This window comes from Erpetoichthys calabaricus, chromosome 6, assembly GCF_900747795.2.
Source record: "Erpetoichthys calabaricus chromosome 6, fErpCal1.3, whole genome shotgun sequence".
Classification (NCBI taxonomy): domain Eukaryota; kingdom Metazoa; phylum Chordata; class Cladistia; order Polypteriformes; family Polypteridae; genus Erpetoichthys; species Erpetoichthys calabaricus.
Genome location: NC_041399.2, coordinates 205,083,185 through 205,108,545, shown reverse-complemented (window position 1 = coordinate 205,108,545; position 25,361 = coordinate 205,083,185). Strand labels below are relative to the sequence as shown.

General features: G+C 41.4%; 1 protein-coding gene across 1 annotated transcript in view; it reads left to right on the top strand.

Moving 5' to 3' along the window:
- apbb1ip (amyloid beta (A4) precursor protein-binding, family B, member 1 interacting protein) overlaps nt 1-25,361 on the top strand; it is a 131,999-nt gene that overhangs the window by 81,225 nt on the left and 25,413 nt on the right. Inside the window, exons 11-12 of the mRNA XM_051928803.1 lie at nt 1,262-1,360; nt 15,057-15,171. Of these exons, the coding sequence (XP_051784763.1) occupies nt 1,262-1,360; nt 15,057-15,171 (214 nt within the window). The remainder of the gene's footprint in view (nt 1-1,261; nt 1,361-15,056; nt 15,172-25,361) is intronic.

Here is a 25,361-nt window from a genome sequence, read left to right as displayed (position 1 = left end):
GTCCAGGATTTTAAATCACCTGTAGCTCGCAAATCGTTTCACCTATTGACCTGAAATTTGGTACACATATACTACGTCACGTCTACTGTCCGCTTTCGGGGGCGATGATTTTTATTCCTCTTTTTATTTTTATTTTAGTTAATTGCAGAATCAACTCTCGGCAGTGGCCAGCATGGCGGACGTGCATTGCATGCGTACGGGCGCCATTCTCATCCCTACCACCTTCGCCGTCACTTCCTCTACCTCATCATATTTTAAATCATTCTTGAGGCAGAATGAAGACTTAAGTGCCAGCTTAAGTGAAAAATTAAAGAGAACATACTAAGCAATTGCAACACAAGCACTGAATGAATCAGTTTTAACGCAAAAAGATGCCAACGAAAGAAGAGAAGAAGTGGGCCGCTAGAGTGGAGGAAAGAAGAGCTGCTCAGGAAGCAGCAAGCGCATCAACCTCTGAGCAAACGAATGCTAAACGTACAGAGAAAGAGGATGAGAACTAGGAATGCTCAAGTCAAGTGTATTCACTGCACGTTATCATGCAGTGTGCCGTTGCCAGTTGTATCATAAATGCTGTTAGTCACCTTGGATAAAGGCAACAGCCAAATATGTAATAATCCACTCAAAACTAGTTGTATTTCGTCTTGTTCATTGACTTCAGTGCATTTTGTGAAGTTCAGCAAAGTTCTTGACCATTGACATTGTTTACCTTGAACCGAGGCGCTGGGGTCACCGATCACTACTGGTAACTCTAATGGCCCCTTATGTGGATGCGTGCCCATGTGTGCCATGTGATCAGCTGGTACCACGTCAAGGGTTGGTTCCAGCCTTGGTTCTACTGCAGCTTGAATACACTCCAAATCCAAAATGGCCATGTAATGGGATAAGTGGGTTCAGCAAGTGATTGGATATTTGTAAATTTGTGGTGCACTCTGCATTTATCACTGGGAAGTACAATTAGTTCAATTTTAAAAACTCATAAGAAGGCAAAAAGAAGAGGCTGCAGTTCCTTTCAGGGTGAGATCCCACAATACACCAGTTGCTGTTGGCTTCAGTATTTGAATATTTAGAATATTTTTTTCTAAAAATAGGTACATAAAAAGATAGATCAGGAAAATGGTGATCTGTTATACAATAATTAATTGTCTTACTGTTTATCAGAAATCTTTTCAGACTATGTATGTAATAGAATTTGTGCCATCCACTCAGCATTGACCACAGATTGAGACTGAATACTTTTTAAGTAAATCCTGTTCTGTTTCAGCATCCACAGATACAGAAGGAGTCCAATTATATAAAATATTTGTGCTGTGACGATCGGTGGAGCTTGCAGCTCTGGGTCATGGGAATCAGAATTGCGAAGGTAAGTTGGCAAGTTTCACTTCCTCGATACAGAGTGCTAGTGCTCAGCTGTTTCCTAGCTTGTTGTTACATTCTGAGTGCTTGAACTTTCAGCTTTTACAGGCTTCACAAAATAGAGATGGGCAATTCACAAGCAATGTGTTCTTTTTGAAGGACGATTTTCAGTGAATCACATGAACGATTCATGAGCAGGAACGAATCGACTCAGTGGAGCGCAGAGGGAGTGCCGCAGTGCATGCGTGTATCGCCTGATGTTGACAGCATCTTTCATTTCGCTGACAGTGGTGGATGTTTAAAACACGTGTGCAAGAGAACCAACTGAATCAGGAGTCTCAACTCGTTTGATTTGCGAATGAATCACTTCCCTAGAATCAGTCTAACGACTTTTGATCATTTGATTGTTGTTCATTCTTCTAAACATTCTGGTTCATTTGATTCTAGAAGAAAATCATTACAAGCTGCTCAATTCTCATTCACTTGTGATTCTATAATGAAACACCTCATTTTAATTATGCATTGTAACAAGAAAACAAGGAGAAAGAATATATTGTATATTGTACGGCAAAATAAATATGCAACCGAGTAATCAAAAAAGACTGAGTCCCAACTAGACTGAATGGGTAGGAGAGGTGCGGGCTTTTATAGGTGGTGTGCGGAAATGTGGAAATTGATGCTGGTCTAGCTGGATTTCCCTTCTGATGATCTATAGAAGAGGGAGAACAGAGGTTAGTGCACTACATCAACCCCTGAGCTGACATCTTACCCTCAGTTAAGTCCTTTGAATGTCTCCTATGTGCACGTGTCTGACAGCATCTTAAATTTATTATCATGCTTTCTGTACGGAAACAGAATCGTCAAGTTAAATATTTTTTTGTACAGTAGAGTTTATTAATCCTCGAGGGGAAATTGTCTTTTTGCATAACCTTTGGAGGTCAGAGTGCAGTGTCAGCCATTGTACAGCATCACCCTGGAGCAGTTTTCAGGTTAAGTGCCTTTGCTCAAAGGCCCAACAGAGCAGGATCCCTTATGACACTAATGGGATTTGAACCAGCAACCTTCTAGGTAGCAGTGCGGATCCTTAGCCACAGAGCTACCACTCTGCCTTAAAGGGATAGCATAGAATGAAGAAAAGGTCTTCCGGGACGCCACCCCAAAACACTTTGACGCTACACTGCAAAAACAGCATATGCAAAAAACTTTAAATGGGAATTGTTTTGCTTGTATTTAGCAAAACAATCTGCTAAACAAATAAGCAAGTTAAATAATCATAAATACACATTTTTGGATAAGTTAATAATTCTTACAATAAGGAAAACTAGATTTAATGTTTAAATACTTTTCACATGGCTTAGATTTAATTTTTTGCAGTGTAGGCAGCAGCAATAGCTCAGCACCATCATGCCACTTTAATACAGTGGAACCTCGGTTCACGACCATATTTCGTTCCAAAAGTCTGGTCGTAACCCGATTTGGTCGTGAACCGAAGTGATTTCCCCCATAGGATTGTATGTAAATACAATTAATCCGTTCCAGACCATACGAACTGTATGTAAATATATAATTTTTTTAAGTTTTTAAGCACAAGTATAATTAATTTAACCATAGAATGCACAGCGTAATAGTAAACTAAATGTAACAACATTGAATAACACTGAGAAAACCTTGAACAACAGAGAAAACTAACACTGCAATAGTTCGCGCTATAGCGCTACCAACCGTTGGCTAAAAACACTTTTTTTTTTTAACGAGTTTTAAGCACAGGGAAAAAAATGAACATTTGAAAAATCCGTAATTTAATAAACCACCAAGAAAAGTAACATTGCAACAATGCAGGCTACGAACCGATCGCTGTAAACAGAAGTGAAAACAAAATCAAGCCCATTGCATTTTTAACTGCCTTCCTACCTTATGAGTCCAGCCCTCACTCGCTCGCTCTCTCGTGTGTGTGTCTCTGTCTCGTGTGTGTGTGTGTGTGTGTGTGTGTGTGTGCGTGTGTGTGTGTGTGTGTGTGTGTCTCTCTCTCACGCTACTCTGTGTGTGTGTGTGTGTGTCTCTCTCGTGTGTGTGTGTGTATCTCTCCCTCTCGCATCCCTGTGTCTCTATCTCCCGCGCGCATGTGTGTGTCTCTCTCTCTCATGTGTGTGTGTGTGTGTGTGTCTCTCTCGCTCTCTCTCGCACTCGCTCGCTCACTGCACAGGAAATGCACAGGGAGAGACTGAACACGTACAAACTGAAAGGGAAACTGGCTTGTTCGTATACCGAGTGTGTGGTCGTGAACCGAGGCAAAAGTTTGGCGAACTTTTTGGTCGTTAACTGATTTGTACGTGTACCGAGACGTTCGTGAACCGAGGTTCCACTGTATAATGAATCATATACAGTACATATTTATATACAAGTTAACTGTTATATTATTTATGTATTTATTTGCACATATACATACATAGATCTATAAATGCAATGTACAAATTATTAAATTAAATATTTGCAATATGATCAGAAGGGACCCAAACCCATACCTCAGGCTTCCAAAATATGTCCTTTTCTAACCCACTTAGTCCAGACCAGGGTGGCAGGAGCCTATCCCAGCTAGAAGAGGGCGCAAGGCAGGAACAAACCTTGGATGAAACAAATCACTGGATGAACACACACACACACACACTAGAACCAATTCAGTAATGCCAATTCACGTAACCTGCATGTCCTAGGACAGTGGGAGGAAACCGGAGCACACCCATGCAGACACGGGAAGAACATGCAAACTCCACACAAGAAGGACCTGGAATGCAAACCCTGGACTCTTTACTGGCAGACAGCAGCGCTACCACTGCAACCACAGTGCCGACCTTCTCATATATGACATACTCTAAATGAATCAAACAAATCAAAAGAATTGATTCACTTAAATAGGCAGTTCGAAAGAATCAAATCAATAAATTGAAATGCCCATCACTATCATAAAAACAGGAAGCAATCATTTCACTCTGCCAAAACTAATCTTTCTATTATATAAAAAAAATCCTGGAACGAGATGAGACTTTATTCTTTTTCAAGTCCCACGAGACGACACTTTGACCATGAGATTTTTTCAAGTCCCGCCCTCCTCTCAACCATTTTCACCCACGCACACGGTCCTCTCACTTCTCATTCGAGTGAGTGTTTTTGTCAGACACAGTTTCTGCTCTCTCAGCTCTTATACATTTTTAGGTGTTCCCCACTTTGTTTCCAATTAAAGAAGATGTATTATGTCCAAATCCTATTGAAGAATTTCATCCCAAGGGGCTATCAAAAGAAGAAATGAGTACATGGGCAATCCTAGCAGCGAGAAACGATGAAGTCAAATGAATTTACATGAAAATTGTTGATCAGTTACACGACAAATTGGTTAAATGCGTATCAATAGACTCTGCTGAAACAGTTGGTGGTGATGGTGAGGAAGATGAAAACATCAACTTACAATATCACAAAGAATATCTACAAACGTTAACACTGTCCGGTATTCCACCGGCTGAATTACTGTTGAAAGAAGAATGTATCCAAGAAAGGTAATGTAGTAATTCTTCAGGGCATAACATTAGACAACAAAGGAGATCTCGATATGCCATTCGTATTAAAATGTTAACAGTCTCACGTTAGAATAGCTTTTGCAAAGACAATTAACACATCTCAGAGACAAATATTCAAAAAAGCTGTTTTATTTAATAAAGAGAAAGAAACAAAATTCAATCACGGGCAGTTATACGTTGCATTGTCACGATGAAAGTCCAAACGCAGAATCAAAATTCAATGCGATATTGACTAAAACGTAATTAAAAAACTGTTTAAACTTGTTTTAAGTTTAAAAAGTATTTGCGTTTTAATCTCAAAGCCAAACAGAACGAAAATGTATAACGTAATGAATACCTCTAACGCAACATGAAACATAATTTTCTTTCAATTTCTTTCAAAATTTAATTCAAAAAGTTGTTTTTACCGAAGTTTTACAGTAAAAGTGTAAGTTTAACAAGTATTTGTGTGTTAATTTCAAATCCAAACAGAACTAAATCGTATTACGCAACAAATAACTCTAACGCAACATGAAACATAATTTACTTTCAATTTATTACGTTTTACTATTTTTTAATATGGTTCATTACTCTCTGTAATGTAAAATAGTTAGTTCTATTATGCATATATAACAATTTCCATGAAAATAACAATCTGTTTAAATTGTACATTCGCATCCCCACACACGAGCAGCAAAACCACAAAGAGGCTCGTGTGTAGCGCAGGCCCGGGGCTTAGCGAGTGAAGCGAGCAGGGGGCAAAGCCTCCTAGATAATTCTACAAAAATAAGAAAAGGTGTATAATTCTAAAATGGTACCACAGAGGCAAAATTGTTAGCAGTGCTGTCCCACAGTACCAAAGTCCTGGGTTTACACCCCAGTCTGGTCGCTGTCTGTGTGGAGTTTGCATATTTTTCCCCGTGTTTTCATGGTCTTTTTCTGAAGATGGTTGTGATTTTCTGTCATACGTCAAAGACACACAGCTTAGGTTACTTGGTGACTCTAAACTGGTCCTGCGTGAGTGAATGTGGGGAGATGTGCATGTCCTTTAGTATACTGGCATCCTGTCCATCCTGCACTGCAAATGTCTTCAGCAACTTGAACTGGATTAAGCAAATGTATGTATGGGTGGATGGATAAATTGTAATATAATTAATATAATTTACAATATAATAATATAAAATATAACTAAAACTTTTATATATAAAATTTTATAAAATATATATATGAGAGAGTGTCATGGTGGTGCTGTTACCTTAGAGATTCAGCATCCTGGGCTCGAAATCTGCTGTGGTCATTGGCCATTTTCTGACCATGTCACCATGGACGTTTCCTTCATGTACAACCAAAAAGGTCTGGATGCTGTGTAAAATGTAAATAAAAACAAAATGCAATAATTTGCAAATCATCTAAACACTATATTTATTTCGAAAATAGAACAAACTGAGAAATGTTATTTGTAGCTGCGTTTTTCCAAAGTTGCCAAAGTTCAGCAGCTCTAACTCAAAAAATGAGATTCAACAAAAGCCTGACACGCAGAAATGATTCCACAGACAAAATATCTTCGTTTTTAAAAGTTTAGTTAAGTTTCAAAGTAAAACAGTTCACACAAAAAAGAACATTAAAATAGCAAAAAAGGGAAAAAATTCATGTTAAGAAAAGTTCAGTTCTAAGCTTAATCTTGTTACATCTCAAATCGTTTTATTTGTCATTTCGGAGCCATTTCAAAACGATGTTTCTGAACCATTTCTAGATGGTCAGAACACTGTATGCTTATCCCATTTCTAACTTGAAAATGGGTCTTCAAGTCCCTGCTTACTGGGACCTGCTCTAAACACAACTAGATCTATTATTGCACTGTTTCTCAGTTATAGCAAGAAGGTTCTCTCTCTTACTAACTTATAGGGGGAAAAGTCTATACCATTGTCTATGACTATGGAAGAAATTATATTCTATTCAAATTAAGCAAACAGTAATATGAGTTTAACTCAAAACTTTAACTTTCTAAGATTGTCTCTTACATTATTGTTTTATGAAAATTACATTGTGGAAGACAGGGGTACCATAGAGCCCCAAACCCCAAACAAAAGTGACACTCACACAGTCACGGGTTCAAATAAAAGGTATTTATTCTCCACAATACCTTTTTATAACCCGTCTGTAGCTGCTGAAATATAAGGTGTCATCAGGCACGGGTAAGACGCGTGTCAAAAGAATTCTCAGAGTCCAAGAGTTTGTTTTTAAAGGTATTTAGTGAAAGTTAAAAGCGAATAATCCAAACAAGAATAAAAGAAAAAATAGTTACACACGTAGAATAAAAGGCAAAAAAAAAATTATCTTCTATAAACTTAGCTTTTCTTGAAAGACTTTAGTCATTTCTATACTTAAAGGTTCTTAATTTCTCCTTCTCTACTTAAAGGTTCTTAATTTCTTCTTCTGTACGCTTTATGTACGGCACAACACGTACATTAAGTGCTGTTTTCTTACATATTTACTTCTCACACTCAAAAGGCTCGTAAGCCGGTTGGCACGTAGGTAAGTGCCCAGGCACGGTGACGTGCGGTCACGGTTAAAAACCGTATGCCTCTACACCTTATACAAGGCAAGGCTGTCACTAACTAACTGAAGAATAGTGTTTACTCCAAGCTATTAGAAATGGAAAGAATATACCAATACGATTCTATTTACGGGGGTTATAGGAACCTCCCATAATTTATGCATTGTCATCTAAGAAATATTCATGAATCTTATAGAACAAGGAAAATGGCTCTTACACCGTCAATCACAATCAACAATGATTTCTCTCTCTTCTCTCATGTTTTCCTACTCCACTCCTCTTCCTCCCACAAGGGTTGCCATCTACCTACCAACCCAGGAGTACTTCCTGCGCCAGGACATAGCCAGATGGAAGTACTTCCAGGTCAACTGGAAATTCTCTAAAGCAGGGAGCATAACTACCTATAGCGCCCCCTGGCATCACCCATGGATCCCAGCAGGGTTGCTTCACTACACTACAAGTCCCAAGATTCCTTGCGAGTTTCATAATACGGATGCTGCCATCTAGTGGGCTGTTGAGGCACATACTTTTGAAACAATGCCCACCTCCATCATTCTGTCACATTGGCCTCCCAGCTGGTTATTGGAATGGAACCAATCCCAGATGGGACACCCATCCAGGTATGTAGTCCTCTGCAACCTGCTCATGTTGAATTTGATAACAGCCAGCAACATGTTTCAAAAAAGTCAGAAAAGGAGCAACAAAAGCCTGAAAAAAGTTGTGAAATGCTAAAAAAAAAAAACAGCCAGTGGAACATCTCACAACTAATGAGGTTAATTGGCATCAGGTCAGTCACATGACCGGGTATTTACAGAGAGAGGCGGAGTCTCTCAGAATAGTAAAGATGTCGAAGGGTTTACCACACTGTGAAAGACTGTACAGGCAAATAGTGCAACAATTTTAGAATAACATAATCCATCCATCCATTTTCCAACCCGCTGAATCCGAACACAGGGTCACGGGAGCCAATCCCAGCCAACACAGGGCACAAGGCAGGAACCAATCCTGGGCAGGGTGCCAACCCACCGCAGGACACACACAAACACACCCACACACCAAGCACACACTAGGGCCAATTTAGAATCGCCAATCCACCTAACCTGCATGTCTTTGGACTGTGGGAGGAAACCGGAGCGCCCGGAGGAAACCCACGCAGACACGCTCCTTAACATAAAATTGCAAAGTGTTTGGGCATTTTATCATCTACAGTAGATAATATAATTAAACAATTTAGAGAATGTGGGGAATTTTCTGTACACAAGGCACAAGGATGAAAACCAGTATTGGATGGATGCAATCACTGCATTAAAAACAGACATACTGTATTTCTGTAATGGAAACCATTGCATGAGCTCAAGAACACTTGTTGGTGAACACAGTTTGTCACAAAAGCAAGTTAAAACTCTATCACGTAAAGAAGAAGCCACACAAAATGTGATCCAGAAACACCGCCACCTTCTTTGTGCCCGTGCTCATTTAGTACAGACAGAGGCAAAGTGGAAAGCTGTCCTGTGGTCGGACGAATCATAATTTGAAATTCTTTATGGAAATCATGGACATCATTTCCTCCGGGCTAAAAAATAGAGGGACCAACCGGTTTATTTACAGCGTACAGTTCAAAAGCCAACATCCGTGGTGGTATTGGGGGTGCATTAGCGCAAATGGCATGGGCAACATATGCTGCCATCCAGATGGCTTCTTTTTCAGGGAAGGCCTCACTTATTTCAGCAAGGCAACGCAAAACTGCAATCTGCACGTATGGCAGCAGCATGGCTCTGTATTAGAAGAGCCCTGGAGCTAAACTAGCCTGCCTGTAATGCAGACCTGTCGCCCATTGAAAACAGCTGGGGCGTTATGAAACAAAAAAAAAAAAAAAACACGACAAAAGAGGCCCCAAACCATTGAGCAGCTGGAATCCTACAATGACTAAAAATGGGACAACATTGCACTTTCAGATCTACAGCAGTTGGTCTCCTCGGTCCCCAAATGTTTACAGAGTGTTGGTAAAAGAAGAGGTGATGCATCACTGCAGTACACCCTATTTTGAAATTTCAAAATTAGTATATATATTATAACAGAAAATCTTGAGACAAGACTTTGGCCGTGAGATTTTTTCAAGTCCCGCCCACGTCCTCCTCTTAACCATATTCCACCTCGCCCGCGGTCCTCTCACCTCGCATTCGTGTGAATGCTTTTGTCAGACGCAGTTCCTGTGCTCTCAGCTCTTATACATTTTTACGTTTGCCTTACTTTCAGTTGCCAATAAAAAAAGACATATTATGTCCAAATCTTATTGACGAATTTCATCCCGAAGGGTTATCAACAGAAGAAATGAGTACATGGGCAATCCTAGCACCGAGAAACAATGAAACCAAATGAATTAACGCAAAAATGGTCGATCGGTTACACGGCAAATTGGTTAAATGCGTATCAATAGACTCTGCTGAAACAGTTGGTTGTGATTGTGCGGATCACTTCCACCGGCCACATTACTGTTGAAAAAAGGACGTATCGTAATGTTATTGCGTAATTTATGTCTGAGTGATGGGCTATGCAGTAGGACAAGATTAGTTGTATTCAAAATTGGTCGAACAATTCTGACATGTAAAATTTTAACAGGCAACAAGAAAGGTAATGTAGTACAGGGGATAATATAAGATACCAAAGGAGATCTCGATATGCCATTCGTATTAAAACATTTACAGTTTCCCGTTAGAATAGCTTTTGCTACGACAATTAACAAATCACAGGGGCAAACATTTGAAAAACTCGGTGTATTTATTAGAGATAAAGAAACAATATTCACTCACGGGCAGTTATACGTTGCGTTGTCACGATGTAAGTCCAAACACGGAATCGAAATTCAATGCGATATTGACGAAAAGTTAATTACAAAACTGTTTAAACTTGTTTTAAGTTTTAAAAGTATTTGCGTTTTAATCTCAAAGCCAAACAGAACGAAAATGTATAATGTAATGAATACCTCTAATGAAACATGAAACATAATTTTCTTTCAATTTATTATGTTTTACTATTTTTTACTATGGTTAATTACTCGCTGTAATGCAAAATAGTTAGTTCTATTATGCATATGTAACAATTCTCATGAAAATAACAATCTGTTTAAATTGTACATCCGCTTACCCAAACACGAGTGGCAGATCTGTGAAGTGGCTAGCATGTAGCACCCACCCGGGTGTTGGCAAGCAAACTGAGCAGGGGGTAGAGCCCCCTAGTATTTTTTCAAAAAACAATAACTTTTCTCAGTTTCAACATTTGATATTTGTACTATTTTCAATAAAATATAATTTGAAAATCATCACATTCCGTTAGGAGCCTAACATTTTTTGGAAATGGGGTTGTAGTAATAATCTTCTCACATCCCCTAAGATGTCCTGGTCAGGGCACCCAAAGATGCCAGGATACACTCCTGCCCAAGTCAGCCTGAATTGGATTGAATGGGTTTGAGAGTGTTACAGTATTATATTTTCATATTCTGTTTACAATATACTTATACTCACATGTACAGGGCCTTCAGAAAGTATTCAGACACCTTCATTTTTCACACATAATTTTATTTTGCAGGTTTAGGAAATAATCATTTAAATGATTTTTTTCTCCTCATCAAACAACACTCAGTTAAAGCAAAATCAAAATTTTAAAATAAAAAAACTGCAATATGACATTGGCACAAATATTCAGACCCTTCAGTTGAAGCACCTTTGCCAGCGATTAGATAGATAGATAGATAGATAGATAGATAGATAGAGAGATAGATAGATAGACAGATAGACAGATAGACAGACAGACAGACAGACAGACAGACAGACAGACAGACAGACAGACAGACAGACAGACAGACAGACAGACAGACAGACAGACAGATAGATAGATAGATAGATAGATAGATAGATAGATAGATAGATAGATAGATAGATAGATAGATCCTCTGTCTGGAGATGATCCTGTTTAGTGGATGCAGTGGATTCTCCATAATTGATAGGAGCCTGCTGAGCGCCCGTCGCTGTGCCACAGATGTTAAACTGTCCAGCTCCATGCCTACAATAGAGCCTGCCTTCCTCACCAGTTTGTCCAGGCGTGAGGCGTCCCTCTTCTTTATGCTGTCTCCCCAGCACACCACCGCGTAGAAGAGGGCGCTCACCATAACCGTCTGATAGAACATCTGCAGCATCTTATTGCAGATGTTGAAGGACGCCAGCCTTCTAAGGAAGTATAACCGGCTCTGTCCTTTCTTACACAGAGCATCAGTATTTGCAGTCCAGTCTAATTTATCATCCAGCTGCACTCCCAGATATTTATAGGTCTGCACCCTCTGCACACAGTCACCTCTGATGATCACGAGGTCCATAAAGGGTCTGGGCCTCCTAAAATCCACCACCAGCTCCTTGGTTTTGCTGGTGTTCAGGTGTAGGTGGTTTGAGTCGCACCATTTAACAAAGTCCTTGATTAGGTTCCTATACTCCTCCTGCCCACTCCTGATGCAGCCCACGATAGCAGTGTCGTCAGCGAACTTTTGCACATGGCAGGACTCCGAGTTGTGTTGGAAGTCTGATGTATATACAGTAGGCTGAACAGGACCGGAGAAAGTACAGTCCCCTGCGGCGCTCCTGTGCTGCTGACCATAATGTCAGACCTGTAGAACCTGAGACGCACGTACTGAGGTCTGTCTTTAAGATAGTCCACGATCCATGCCACCAGGTATGAATCTACTCCCATCTCTGTCAGCTTGTCACTAAGGAGCAGAGGTTGGATGGTGCTGAATGTGCTAGAGAAGTCTAGAAACATAATTCTTACAGCACTACTGCCTCTGTCCAAGTGGGAAAGGGATCGGTGTAGCATATAGATGATGGCATCCTCCGCTCCCATCTGAAACACACCTCCTACCTCCACAGCCTGGAGTCTTTTTCAGATATGAAGACTTTGTGTTCAGCTTTCCTTCAATCCTGACTAAGCTCTTGGTCCCCAACCACACAGGCATGATGCCTCCATCACCATGTTTGCCCACTGGAATGGTATTGCTTAGGTGACGAGCGGTGCCTGGTTTCCTCAAGATGTGATGCGAAGTTATTAAAACTGAGGTCAAACAGTTTGATCTTGGTTTCATCAGACCAGAGAATCTGGTTTCTCATAGTCTGAGAGTCCTTTAGGTGTCATTTTGTAAACTCTGAGGAGGCTATCATGTGCAATCTGGTCACTCTGTCATAAAGCCCAGTTTGATTGAGTCTTGCAGTGACAGTTATCCTTTTGTAAGATGCTCCCATCTCCACACATGTTCTCTGGAGTTCAGTCAAAGTGACCATTGAGTTTTTGGTTTCCTCTTACTAAGGCCCTTCTACCTCGATCGTTCAGTTTGGCTCAGTTGTGTGTGTGGATATTCTCGGCCAATGTTGGCAGCAGGGGTTTCGCAGCAAAGTCCATGCACCACTTACTCTGTAAGAATTGGAGTAAGCAAGAAGAAGAAAAGAAATGTGATAGCATGACTGTGTGAAGAGGCAGAAAATACATGAAATCAGTTATGGCTTAGAAGAGAGGAGCCACACTGGAAGCTCTACAAAGAGTTAGAGTTGTTCTGAACTTCTTCCATTTTAGAATTCTGGAGGCCACTCTGCTCAATGTTGTAAGGTTTGTTTGTACACTTTATCAGATCGATGCCTTGACACAGTCCTGTCTCTGGCTTGGTTTGCTCTGCTACGCATTGTCAGCCGTGAGACCTTCTATAGACAGGCGTGTGTACCTTTCCTAATCATCTCCACAGGAGGACTCTGATCTAAGTGTAGAAACATCTCAAGGAAGAGCAATAGAATGGGATCCACCTGAACCAAATTTCAAGTGTCACGGTAAAAGGTCTGAATACATTAGAACATTAGAACACTCTAGATGAGAACAGGCCATTCAGCCCAATAAAGTTCGCCAGTCCTATCCACTTATTTCTTCCAAAAAAACATCAAGTCGAGTTTTGAAAGTCCCTAAAGTCTAACTGTCTACCAAACTACTTGGTAGTTTATTCCAAGTGTCTATCGTTCTTTGTGTAAAGAAAAACTTCCTAATGTTTGTGTGAAATTTACCCTTAACAAGTTTCCAACTGTGTCCTAATGTTCTTGATGAACTCATTTTAAAGTCACTGTCTCGATTCACTGTTCTAATTCCCTTCATAATTTTAAGCACTTCAATCAGGTCACCTCTTAATCTTCTTTTGCTTAAACTGTAAAGGCTCAGCTCTTTTAATCTTTCCTCAAAACCCATGTAGTCCTGGAATCAGCCTAGTTGTTCTTCTCTGGACTTTCTCCAGTGCTGCTATGTCTTTTTTGTACCAAAACTGCACACAGGACTCCAGATGAGGCCTCATCAGTGTGTTATAAAGCCTGAGCAGAACCTCCTGTGACTTGTACTCCACACATCAGGGCGCTATATAACCTGACATTCTGTTAGCCTTCTTAATGACTTTTGAACACTATCGGGAAGTCGATAGCTTGGAGTCCACTATGACTCCTAAATCCTTCTCATAAGGTGTACTCTCAACCGCCCATTGTGTATTCAGACCTCACATTTTTACTTCTTACGTGTAATTCTTTACAATTACTGATATTACATTTCATCTGCCTCAAATCTGCCCAAGCCTGTCTGCTATCCAAGTCCTTCTGTAATGATATAACAGATTCCAAATTATCTGCTAATCCACCTATCTTGTGTCAATGGGATATTTCAGTTTTTTTTCTTTTTAATAAATGTCCTAAAAATTCCTGAAATCCTGTTTTCGCTTTGCCATTCTGGAGTGTTGTGCTGTTTGATGAGGTAAAAAATGAATTTCATTGATTTTAGCATAAGATTGCAACATAACAAAATGTGTAAATTACTTTTGAAGGCACTGTAGGTATACATTTTTGTTTTAGGAGCAGGTCAGAGGGTATTAGGACTGATAACCAAAATACGTCCAGGATGATGTTCAACCTAATGCCATGGTCATTTTAACATTTTTATTTTACATTGAGGAGCGGCATGGTGGTGCAGTGGGTAGCGCTGCTGTCTTGCAGTTAAGAAACCCGGGTTCGCTTCCCAGGTCCTCCCTGCGTGGAGTTTGCATGTTCTCCCCGTGTCTGCATTGGTTTCCTCCGGGTGCTCCGGTTTCCTCCCACAGTCCAAAGACATGCAGGTTAGGTGCATTGGCGATTCTAAATTGTCCCTAGTGTGTGCTTGGTGTGTGTGTGCATGCCCTGCAGTGGGTTGGCACACTGCCTGCCCGGGGGTTTGTTTCCTGCCTTGCGCCCTGTGTTGGCTGGGATTGGCTCCAGCAGACCCCCGTGACCCTGTAGTTAGGATATAGTAGGTTGGATAATGGATGGATGGATGGATATATTACATTGAATGAATCCATACGTTTGCTAATAACTTGACTTTAAGTGTTACCCTCCTGGTTTGTGTTTGTGTCTGCAAAATGAAAGCCTGTGTTCTTTGAATTATTTCTTTCATAAGACCTCATGCTGCTGTGTTTTATTTTATATAAAATGCAAAAAAATATTATGAGACTAATCAGAATTCTTATAATGGTTTTCATAATGTTTTTCTTTCTTTTATTGCAGTATGGAAAGATTTTATATGACAACTACAGAACAGCTGTGCAGAAAGCAGGCCTGGCATCCCGATGGTCTAACCTGGCAAATGTAGAAGCCATTGCATCCTCTGTTAAGACAAAAGGTCTGGATTTTGAATTTTTGACATGGCTGAATTGTCCTATTGTGAGCGAGCGAGTGAGTGAGTGAGTGAGTGAGTGAGTGAGTGAGTGAGTGAGTGAGTGAGTGAGTGAGTGAGTGAGTGAGAGAGCGAGCAGGTGGTTATGTGGCAAAGTCGGTTCCCGACTTGTGCCCCAGAGTGCTAGGATAGGTGTCAAAATTGGCCGTTCAGATGATCCTGTGAGAAATCAGGAGGAACAGCAAGGTACTGGTCTGTTAACAGTAAGTAGAAGGCTTCTTCATTCCAAAAGAGTAAAACATGAAGGAATTCAATCTATTCCACAAAATCTACTCCATAAAATATGTAAGGGAAGATCTTCTTTGCAGTACCCACCAAAGGCTGGATAAAATATACAACAACTGACCAATGTGTTGATATGTCAGTTTAGAAGGAGAAAGACCATGGATGTCAAGGTGTACAAAACATGCCTGTGTGGTCCAGCATCTAATACAGCAGCTGTGCGCAACCTGCGGCCGTACGGCCGCATGCGGCCGTGGGCAAGGACTTTGGCGGCCGTGGACGTGTATATTAAAGTGTACGTAATGGCGGCCGTGCAGGTGTAGGGTCTCTGGACTCCAGCGAGTAAGGGGTCTCAACGCCGCGGAATCTTTGTCGGCCGGGTCGGTATGGTGACACCGAAAGCCGATTTGGACTCTGGGGTCTCTAGACTCCTGCAAGTGTAGAATCTCAAACACCGCAGAACCTTCCTTAGCCGGGTCGGTATGTTGACCAAAATGTTGCCCTTTATATATTCATCGAGGCCTAGGGACTCTCGAGCTTACTCCGCATTTCCTGGGAGAAATGGGGTGAGATGGTGCAGCGTGGATAAACAAATGGAAGTAGCATTCGATGTAGCACTGCCATCTCCTAATGGTCTCCAGCGAGTCCCCTGACTTTGCAAGTCTGTCTGCAAACATGCAAGAGCAAGGAAGCCATTAATGGCGATGTTTTCCAAACTTCCTGAAACAATTGCTGTAAAGGTTTTTTGTCCTATATGACGTTTCGTAGACATTTTTTTACATATGTAGACCAGTAAATTGAATATTGTCAGATATATCATACTCTGTTTTAATGTGTAATCTGTAAATTTTTACATAAAACATTATTAAGTTTACTTGGACTTACTGGCGGCCGTTATTAAAGTAAAAAGTCTGTAGTGCGGCCGTCAATAGCGGAAAGGTTGCGCATGCCTGTAATACAGGAAGCCAAAAAGAATTACCATATATACTCACAGATAAGTTCTCCCGCGGATAAGTCGGGGCTTGATTTTACAGTATAATTTCTGGTGTGTTATAATATCGGTCGTATAAGTCGAATGCGGAAAACTCACGCTATTGGTCCAAGAGATTTTGATATGCTAACGCCCAAATGAGAGAGTAACCACGGAGCACACGGCCTTTTTATTTTCTCTGTTATTGTGCATACATGACCACACAGTAATACCCGAACTATTCCAAAGCAATGTTTGTGTTTTTTGTGTCTCACACCCTCATACCCCTTTATCGTAAGAGCATCCCTTATCTACGATGGAGCGTTCAATCAGAAGAAAATATGAAGCTGGTTTTAAATTAAAAGTCGTTGAAGTAGCGAAAGAATTTGGTAACTGCGCTGTTGTGACAAAATTCAATGCCTCTGAGAAACTGATGTGAGATTGGAGGAGTCAAGAAGATGTCAAAAAAAATTAATTGCCTCATTTTTGAACAGATGTATAAGTCGGGGTCTGATTTTTATGACCAATTTTTTTGGGTGTCAAGACCCGACTTACAGTATACATGAGTATACAGTACATGGTAAGTACAACTTCACTGTAGTCTGAGTGGACTTGGCCATCATCTACGGCAGCGTTTCTCAACATTTAAGTATTTGCGACCCGAGTTTTCATAACAGTTTTAATCGCGTCCCCTATCGTTTTTTTTGAAACCCTAATAAAATTTATTCCTATATTTTTTGCTGCCGATACACCGCTACAAGTTTAAAATTTTCCTACGAATAGTGAAATTACACCACATATGGCAACATTCGCGCCTCACAGTTTGAGAACCGCTGATCTATGGGTCAGTGTCACATAAACTGTTGGAGAAAGAGAGCACTGGAGGTGCATTGTTTAACCAGATCATGCCCTAAGTCTGCTAAGGGGCTATCTGTGTGGCATGACGTTACGGTTTAGCTCTTTGAGGGTTGAATATTTTTTGCATGCAACTCCATTTTCTGAAAAGCACACAAAGCAAACGTTTCCCATGTAAATCATTGTAAAACATCTGTTGCTGTGAATGCTATCGGCACCTGTTCAGCGTCTCTGGTGGCTGTGTAGGGGCAGCCCGATGGCCGGTAGGAATGCATGGCGGGCTGGCTGCCTGGCCTGTCTTCACGTTTGCAGTGTGATGCAATTTGGTTTGTACCTCTTGTCATCATAAGTGGAGGTCCTCCCAGGCAAACGTTGCCATATACACAACAACTACACAGGCGTGATCAGCTGGGGACCAATCAGCTGAAGCCAGTACCTGACTTTCATTTTCAATCTCCATCTTCAGATCACTTGCATCCAAATCGGAGTCTGACAAGTCAGAGTCCAATTCGGCGATACTACACCAAATGTCATCCACGGACTATTTTTGCTTTGTGCATTCACTTTGGTCTTTCGCCAGATGTCGATGCCATTTTAGAGATTGTTTGCTCTTCGTTACTCATACATGCGCATGTAATCGAGGTCAAATCAATGAAGCCACTGTGAAGGACAGCCGGGTCCCGTGCCCGGCAGGGACGCCCCTGCTGCATCTGTTCCGGGGGAGCCACCATGGGCAGCTCAATATCTCCCCCGGGACACTTGGTGGCAGCCTCCCTGGCGGACGATGATTCCCCAACCTGGCGCATGGCTCCATGGGACAACCTGGTTGGGGTCTCGGATGGCCGCCAGGGGGAGCTGCATGGACTTTGCAGCCCGGCTGGTTTATTCCTCAGCTCCACCCGGAAATGCAATTAGGCCCAGGTGATCAAGCACCTGGAATGCTTCCGGGTGGGGTATAAAAAAGGCCAGCCACCACCACTCAGGAGAGCCAGAGTCGGGAGGAGGAGGACTAAGCCTGAGGAGTGGTGGTGATAGAAGGACTGTTGTGGTATTTGTGAGTGTTTTTGGGACAGTGTTGGGCCTGTGCAACACAGGAAAGGCGTGCCCCACGGCTGAAGAAAAATAAAAAACTATTTTATTTAGGTATGTGCCTCTGCCTCAGTCTGTGCCGGGTCAGGCGCTATATAGCATCTTTCACACCAACTTTCCTTCTAACAAAGAGAGTTGATCTAAAACATAACGGCGAGTCTGTCGTTGTTTACAGCTGATTACCGTCCTCTACCCCTGAATTTCGATAAAAGTCAACATCCACCCTGAAAGAGCCAAAGTGAATGATCAGATTACACCCAAACAGGACCTGGAGAAAGAGCTAGTCAGTCACAGGCTGACCTACCTGTATATCATTAGAACACTACACTCTTGTGCAAATTAATTAAAGCAAACTCTGAAAACAACAAAAATCTTTTTTTTTTTATTATGAATAATATTCATATACTCACATCAGTACATGATATGTGACCTAATTGACTCTTGAGAAGCATCTGGATGTGATTTGGCAGGGAATCCACCAATTTTGAAAACAGTCTTGGAGGATTCTGGGGGATCTCTGTACCAAACTTGAATTAGGGCCTGAATCGTCTTCTCCATGGTTGTATGGTCCATTCCATAAAGTTGTTGCTTACAAACAGACCACAAATTTTCAGTTGGGTTCAGAGTTTCCAGGCCACTCCGATACGTTCTTTTGATTCTCATTGAAATATTTCTTCACTTCTTTCAATGTGTGACACAGGGCCAGATCTTGTTGAAAAACACAGGATCTGTCGGGAAATAACTTTTTCAGTTCTGGAATAACTTTTCTGCAGAGAAGATCAATGTATAAGACTTTCAAAACTAGCATTGATGTTTTCTAGAAGAATTAAGTGGATAGGACTTTGTTGGGCTGAATGGCCTGTACTCGTCTAGTCAGTCAGTCATTGTCCAACCTGCTATATCACAACACAGGGTCACGGGGGTCTGCTGGAGCCAATCCCAGCCAGCACAGGGCACAAGGCAGGAACAAATCCCGGGCCAGCCCACCACAGGACACACACTAGGGACAATCTAGGATCACCAATGCACCTAACCTGCATGTCTTTGGACTGTGGGAAGAAACCGGAGCACCCGAAGGAAACCCAAACAGACATGGGGAGAACATGCAAACTCTACACAGGGAGAACCTGAGAAGCGAACCCAGGTCTCCTAACTGTGAGGCAGCAGTGCTACCACTGCGCCACCATGCCACCCCTGTTCTCGTCTAGATTGTTCTAATGTTCTAATGTATTGTGGTGAACGCATCATGCCCTTGTCTGGGCACAAGAAACCAATGCCATAATAGCTGATGCAACACCAGAACAACATCTTTTGTGGGTGTTTCATGCAATCTGGTGTAGAACATTAGAAAGATTTAGATGAGAAAAGGCCATTTAGCTCAACAAAGTTTGTCAGTCTAATTCGCTTAATATCCCCCCCACAAAAAAATAACATCAAGTTGAGTTTTGAAGGTCTCTAAAGTCCTACTGTCTACCACGCTACTTATTCTGTGGTTCTCTGTGTAAAGAAAATCTTCCTAATGTTTGTGTGAAATTTACCCTTAACAAGTTTCCAACTGTGTCCTCGTGGTCTTGATAAACTCAAGTCACAGTCTTGATCCACTGGACGAATTCCCTTCATAATTTTAAATACTTCAATCAGGTCTCCTCTTAATCTCCTTTTGCTTAAACTAAAATGACTCAGCTCTTTTAAACTTTCCTCATAACTTATCCTTTGCAGCCCTGGAATCAGCCTAGTTGCTCTTTTCTGGACTTTTTCCAGTGCTGCTATGTCTTTTTAGCAGCCTGAAGACCAAAACAGCACACAGTACTCCAGATGAGGACTATTCCTTTTTGGTTTGAACCTCATCATCAAGTTTGCAGTTGGAAAAACCTACTGATAGGTTCAGGCTTAAAGGTACCGTCACTTTGAGAGTACATTGATGACCTAACAGTGACAACAGAAGCCTACATACTGGCTGGCAGGGTGCTGTCACCATTAGAGAAATCTATGGCATGGGCTTATATGCAGGAACTCAAGGAGCCTGGTAACTGGGAAGGATCGAAAAAAGCCAGAAATTCATATTGAAAGTTCAGGAAAAGGTAAACCCTTTATTAGTTGACAAACTAAGGAAATCCCAGCGGAGATGGTCTGATGAAACCTTGGAAGGTTTAGGCTAGGAATTCCACCTAGTGTCTCTAATAATGGGAAGTCAGTTCCGTTGCAGTTCCCCCTTATTTTCAGGGGTCTGTGGTATACAAGGTCATGAAAACCAGGCTGGCAGTGACCTTGAGTGATGCATAGGATGAGATGGTGACAGATGCCAAAAATTGTTACACAAACAGGCAGCAGGGAAAACAGAAGCAAGACTGAAGCCCAAAGAGATCTTTGGGACACACTCATCAGGACTTTGCAATAATGGATCCCAGTCGATTGATCCATCAGGAGGTCCATGATATTAGAGGAGTTACGGGCTAACTGACTTTATCGGTCTGCCCAGGTACCCAAGGAGACTGGTGAATTTGATGAAATGGGAAGCAATGAGACAGAAACTAACCTGGGCAGATATGTGGCAATACCAACCGCTGAGTCTCAAACTCCTGTTAAGATCCATTCATGATTTTTTATCCTAATCGAAGGATTATCAGGGGACAATAAATGCAGGCTTTATGACAAGACAAGAACTTTGGAGGATGTGCCATTATGCAACCCAGCACTGGCCGAGGGCAATACAGATGGAGGCACAAGTGCATTCACAGGGTGCTGACTGATTCTCTCTGGAAGAGAGAATATATAACAGCCAAAGCGATGACCAACAAAATTCAAACAACAAGAATCAGGTTCGGAAGCTTAGGTGTGAAACCCACAAAAGATGTGACAGAGTGTTGTGGTCACCTCAGTGCAGGAGGACTATAATGATTTTACAGGAAACCAGATGCAAGGAGGCAAACAAGAGGAAGTCCGTAAAGTACTCAGACCTCACAGATGAATGCTGTCAAAAATGTGTGGGGTGTGTGTGAGTGTGTGTGCGAGTGTGAGTGTGTGTGTGGATGCTTGCAGCATAAGTTAGCTGCAGGGTCTTCACAGTAGACACTCTATAGTCTAGGACAGTGTTTCTTAACCTGTACTTTGGGTCATGGGTCATCAGCTTAAGTTAAAAATGTTTTAAGGGTCTACTGATTTCAGATTTCAGTTCTGCACCCAGTCAAAGGGACATTTTGCTTCTGCATACTGAGGAATAAAAAGAATTGACAGTAAGTCCAATTATGAGCCGATGACAACCTGCTATACACCACATGCTTTATTAAGAAAGCCAAAGGACACGGACTTCAAATGGCCTGAAGCATCTCCTATTCTGAACTCTTTTTAATTCCATTTCACCCTTACTTGATTCATCCCAAACAACTGAACAAAACAGAAAAATTAAAATAAAGTACAACCCAGATTTTCTGAGGTGTAGATTTACTTTTACCCATTAAGCATGGTAAGCAATGGCCATCTGTATTGCATGAATCCTTCATCTATTAAGACAACTGGAAACAAAGCATTCTGCATACAGAAATAAATCATTTGACATTATTAAATCTTTCTTCCTCTTTTGGCTGCTCCCGCTAAGGGTTGCCACAGCGGATCATCTTCTTCCATATCTTTCTGTGCTCTGTATCTTGTTCGGTGGCACCCATCACCTGCATGTCCTCTCTCACCACATCCATAAACCTTCTTAGGCCTTCCTCTTTTCCTTATCCCTGGCAGCTCTATCCTTAGCATCCTTCTCCCAATATACCCAGCATCTCTCCTCTGCACATGTCCAAACCAACACAATCTCGTCTCTCTGACTTTGTCTCCCAACCATCCAACCTGAGCTGACCCTCTAATGTCCTCATTTCTAATCCTGTCCATCCTCGTCACACTCATTGCAAATCTTAACATCTTTAAACTCTGCCACCTCCAGCTCTGTCTCCTGCTTTCTGGTCAGTGCCACCGTCTCCAGCTCACATAACATGGCTGGACTCACTACCGTCATGTAGACCTTCCCTTTCACTCTTGCTGATACCCATCTGGCACAAATCACTCCTGACACTCTACTCCACCCACTCCACCCTGACTGCACTCTCTTCTTCACCTCTCTTCCACAATCCCCATTACTCTGTACTGTTGATCCCAAGTATTTAAACTCATCCACCTTCGCCAACTCTATTCCTTGCATCCTCACCATTCCACTGACCTCCCTCTCATTTACACACATGTATTCTGTCTTGTTCCTACTGACCTTCATTCCTCTCCTCTCTAGAGCATATCTCCACCTCTCCAGGGTCTCCTCAACCTGCTCCCTACTATCGCTACAGATCACAATGTCATCAGCCAACATCATAGTCCACGGGGACTCCTGTCTAATCTCGTCTGTCATCCTGTCCATCACCATTGCAAATAAGAAAGGGCTCAGAGCCGATCCCTGATGTAATCCCACCTCCAACTCGAATACATCCATCACTCCTACCGCAGACCTCACCACTGTCACACTTCCCTCGTACATATCCTGTACAACTCTTACGTACTTCTCTGCCACTCCCGATTTCCTCATACAATACCACAATACCCCTCTAGTCACCCTTTCATATGCTTTCACCAGGTCCACAAAGACACAATGCAACTCCTTCTGGCCTTCTCTATACTTCTCCATGAAAATGGAAATTCTGAGTAAAACATTCTAGTGTGTTTGTACAACAAATCAACAGACACTCCGGGCATCGTTTTATTGTGCATTGAATTGCCACAAACAAGAATGTGAACACAACTACAGAGCGGCTTGTCTTGTTGGTGCTGTAGATGTTGCCAAATGAAAAGACAAGAGCCAGAAAAAGGTCTGGGGCAGCCTCCTGTATACCTGAAGCACCGATAGCAAATTTGAAAATTGGTTGTACAATACAGTAGAGCAAGTTTGAGTCCAGAACAGAACTGATATGGATGAGGCAAAGATGGCGGTCTTAAAGGAAGGCTGAGGAAGTGACGTCGTCGGGGCCGGAGCCAGAAGTGGTGTCATCGGGGAAATGGGGTGCTCAGAGTGTAACAGCATTTCAACTTTGCAACATAAAAAGGTAATTAGTTCGGGTATGCCTGATCTTCTTCTATTTTCTTGAAGCTCGTAAGCATACCTCATCCATTTACTTCACAAAGAAGATAAAAGGAGATCAGGTATACCCGAACTAATTACCTTTCTGCATTGCAAAGCTGAAATGCTGTTACGCCCTGAGCACAGTACCTCAGAATAGTTCAATTCTTTTTCTTTCGTTGACGAGTTCTGGAGCACAAGCGTCCTCAATCCTCAGATGGTAGTTTCCAATTCAAGTTCAACGCCTTCAGATGGCAAGTTTTCTGACAAAAATGTAGCTGCGTTTTCCCAAAATTACCAAAGTTCAGCAGCTCTGGCATAAAAAATGGAAATCAGCAAAAGCCTGACACCCTAAAATGATTCCACAGAGAAAATATCTGATGCAGTGTGTTAATTGTGTCAGTTGTTGTTTAGAATAAGTCCCAGTGTACAGGGACTTATAAGTCCCATTTTCAACTTAGAAATGGGATAGGCATACAGTTTTCTGACCGATTACTTTTGTCAGTTTCAAGTTACATCAGAGACAATTGTGGGTTCTTCCTTTTTGCGTGGAGGGGTACCCACAAATGTGTCCATGTCTGTAGCAAGCAGGAAGAGAGATAGATAGATAGATAGATAGATAGATAGATAGATAGATAGATAGATAGATAGATAGATAGATAGATAGATAGATAGATAGATAGATAGATAGATAGATAGATAGATAGAAAGGCACTATATGATAGATAGATAGATAGATAGATAGATAGATAGATAGATAGATAGATAGATAGATAGATAGATAGATAGATAGATAGATAGATGAAAGGCACTATATAATAGATAGATAGATAGATAGATAGATAGATAGATAGATAGATAGATAGATAGATAGATAGATAGATAGATAGATAGATAGATAGATAGATAGATAGATAGAAGAGAAAGGCACTATATAATAGATAGATAGATAGATAGATAGATAGATAGATAGATAGATAGATAGATAGATAGATAGATAGATAGATAGATAGATAGATAGATAGATAGATAGATAGATAGATGTGAAAGGCACTATATAATAGATAGATAGATAGATAGATAGATAGATAGATAGATAGATAGATAGATAGATAGATAGATAGATAGATAGATAGATAGATAGATGAAAAGGCACTATATAATAGATAGATAGATAGATAGATAGATAGATAGATAGATAGATAGATAGATAGATAGATAGATAGATAGATAGATAGATAGATAGATAGATAGATAGATAGATAGATAGATAGATAGATACTTTATTAATCCACAAGGGGAAATTCACATACTCCAGCAGCAGCATACTGATAAAGAACAATATTAAATTAAAGAGTGATAACAATGCAAGTATAACAGACAATAACTTTGTATAATGTTAACGTTTACCCCCCCGGGTGGAATTGAAGAGTCACATAGTGTGGGGGAGGAACGATCTCCTCAGTCTGTCACTGAAGCTGCTCCTCTGTCTGGAGATGATCCTGTTCAGTGGATGCAGTGGATTCTCCATGAGTGACAGGAGTCTGCTCAGCGCCCATCGCTCTGCCACAGATGTCAAACTGTCCAGCTCCGTGCCTACAATAGAGCCTGCCTTCCTCACCAGTTTGTCCAGGCGTGAGGCGTCCCTCTTCTTTATGCTGCCTCCCCAGCACACCACCGCGTAGAAGAGAGCGCTCGCCACAACCGTCTGATAGAACATCTGCAGCATCTTATTGCAGATGTTGAAGGACGCCAGCCTTCTAAGAAAGTATAATCGGCTCTGTCCTTTCTTGCACAGAGCATCAGTATTGGCAGTCCAGTCTAATTTATCATTCAGCTGCACTCCCAAGTATTTATAGGTCTGCACCCTCTGCACACAGTCACCTCTGATGATCACGGGGTCCATGAGGG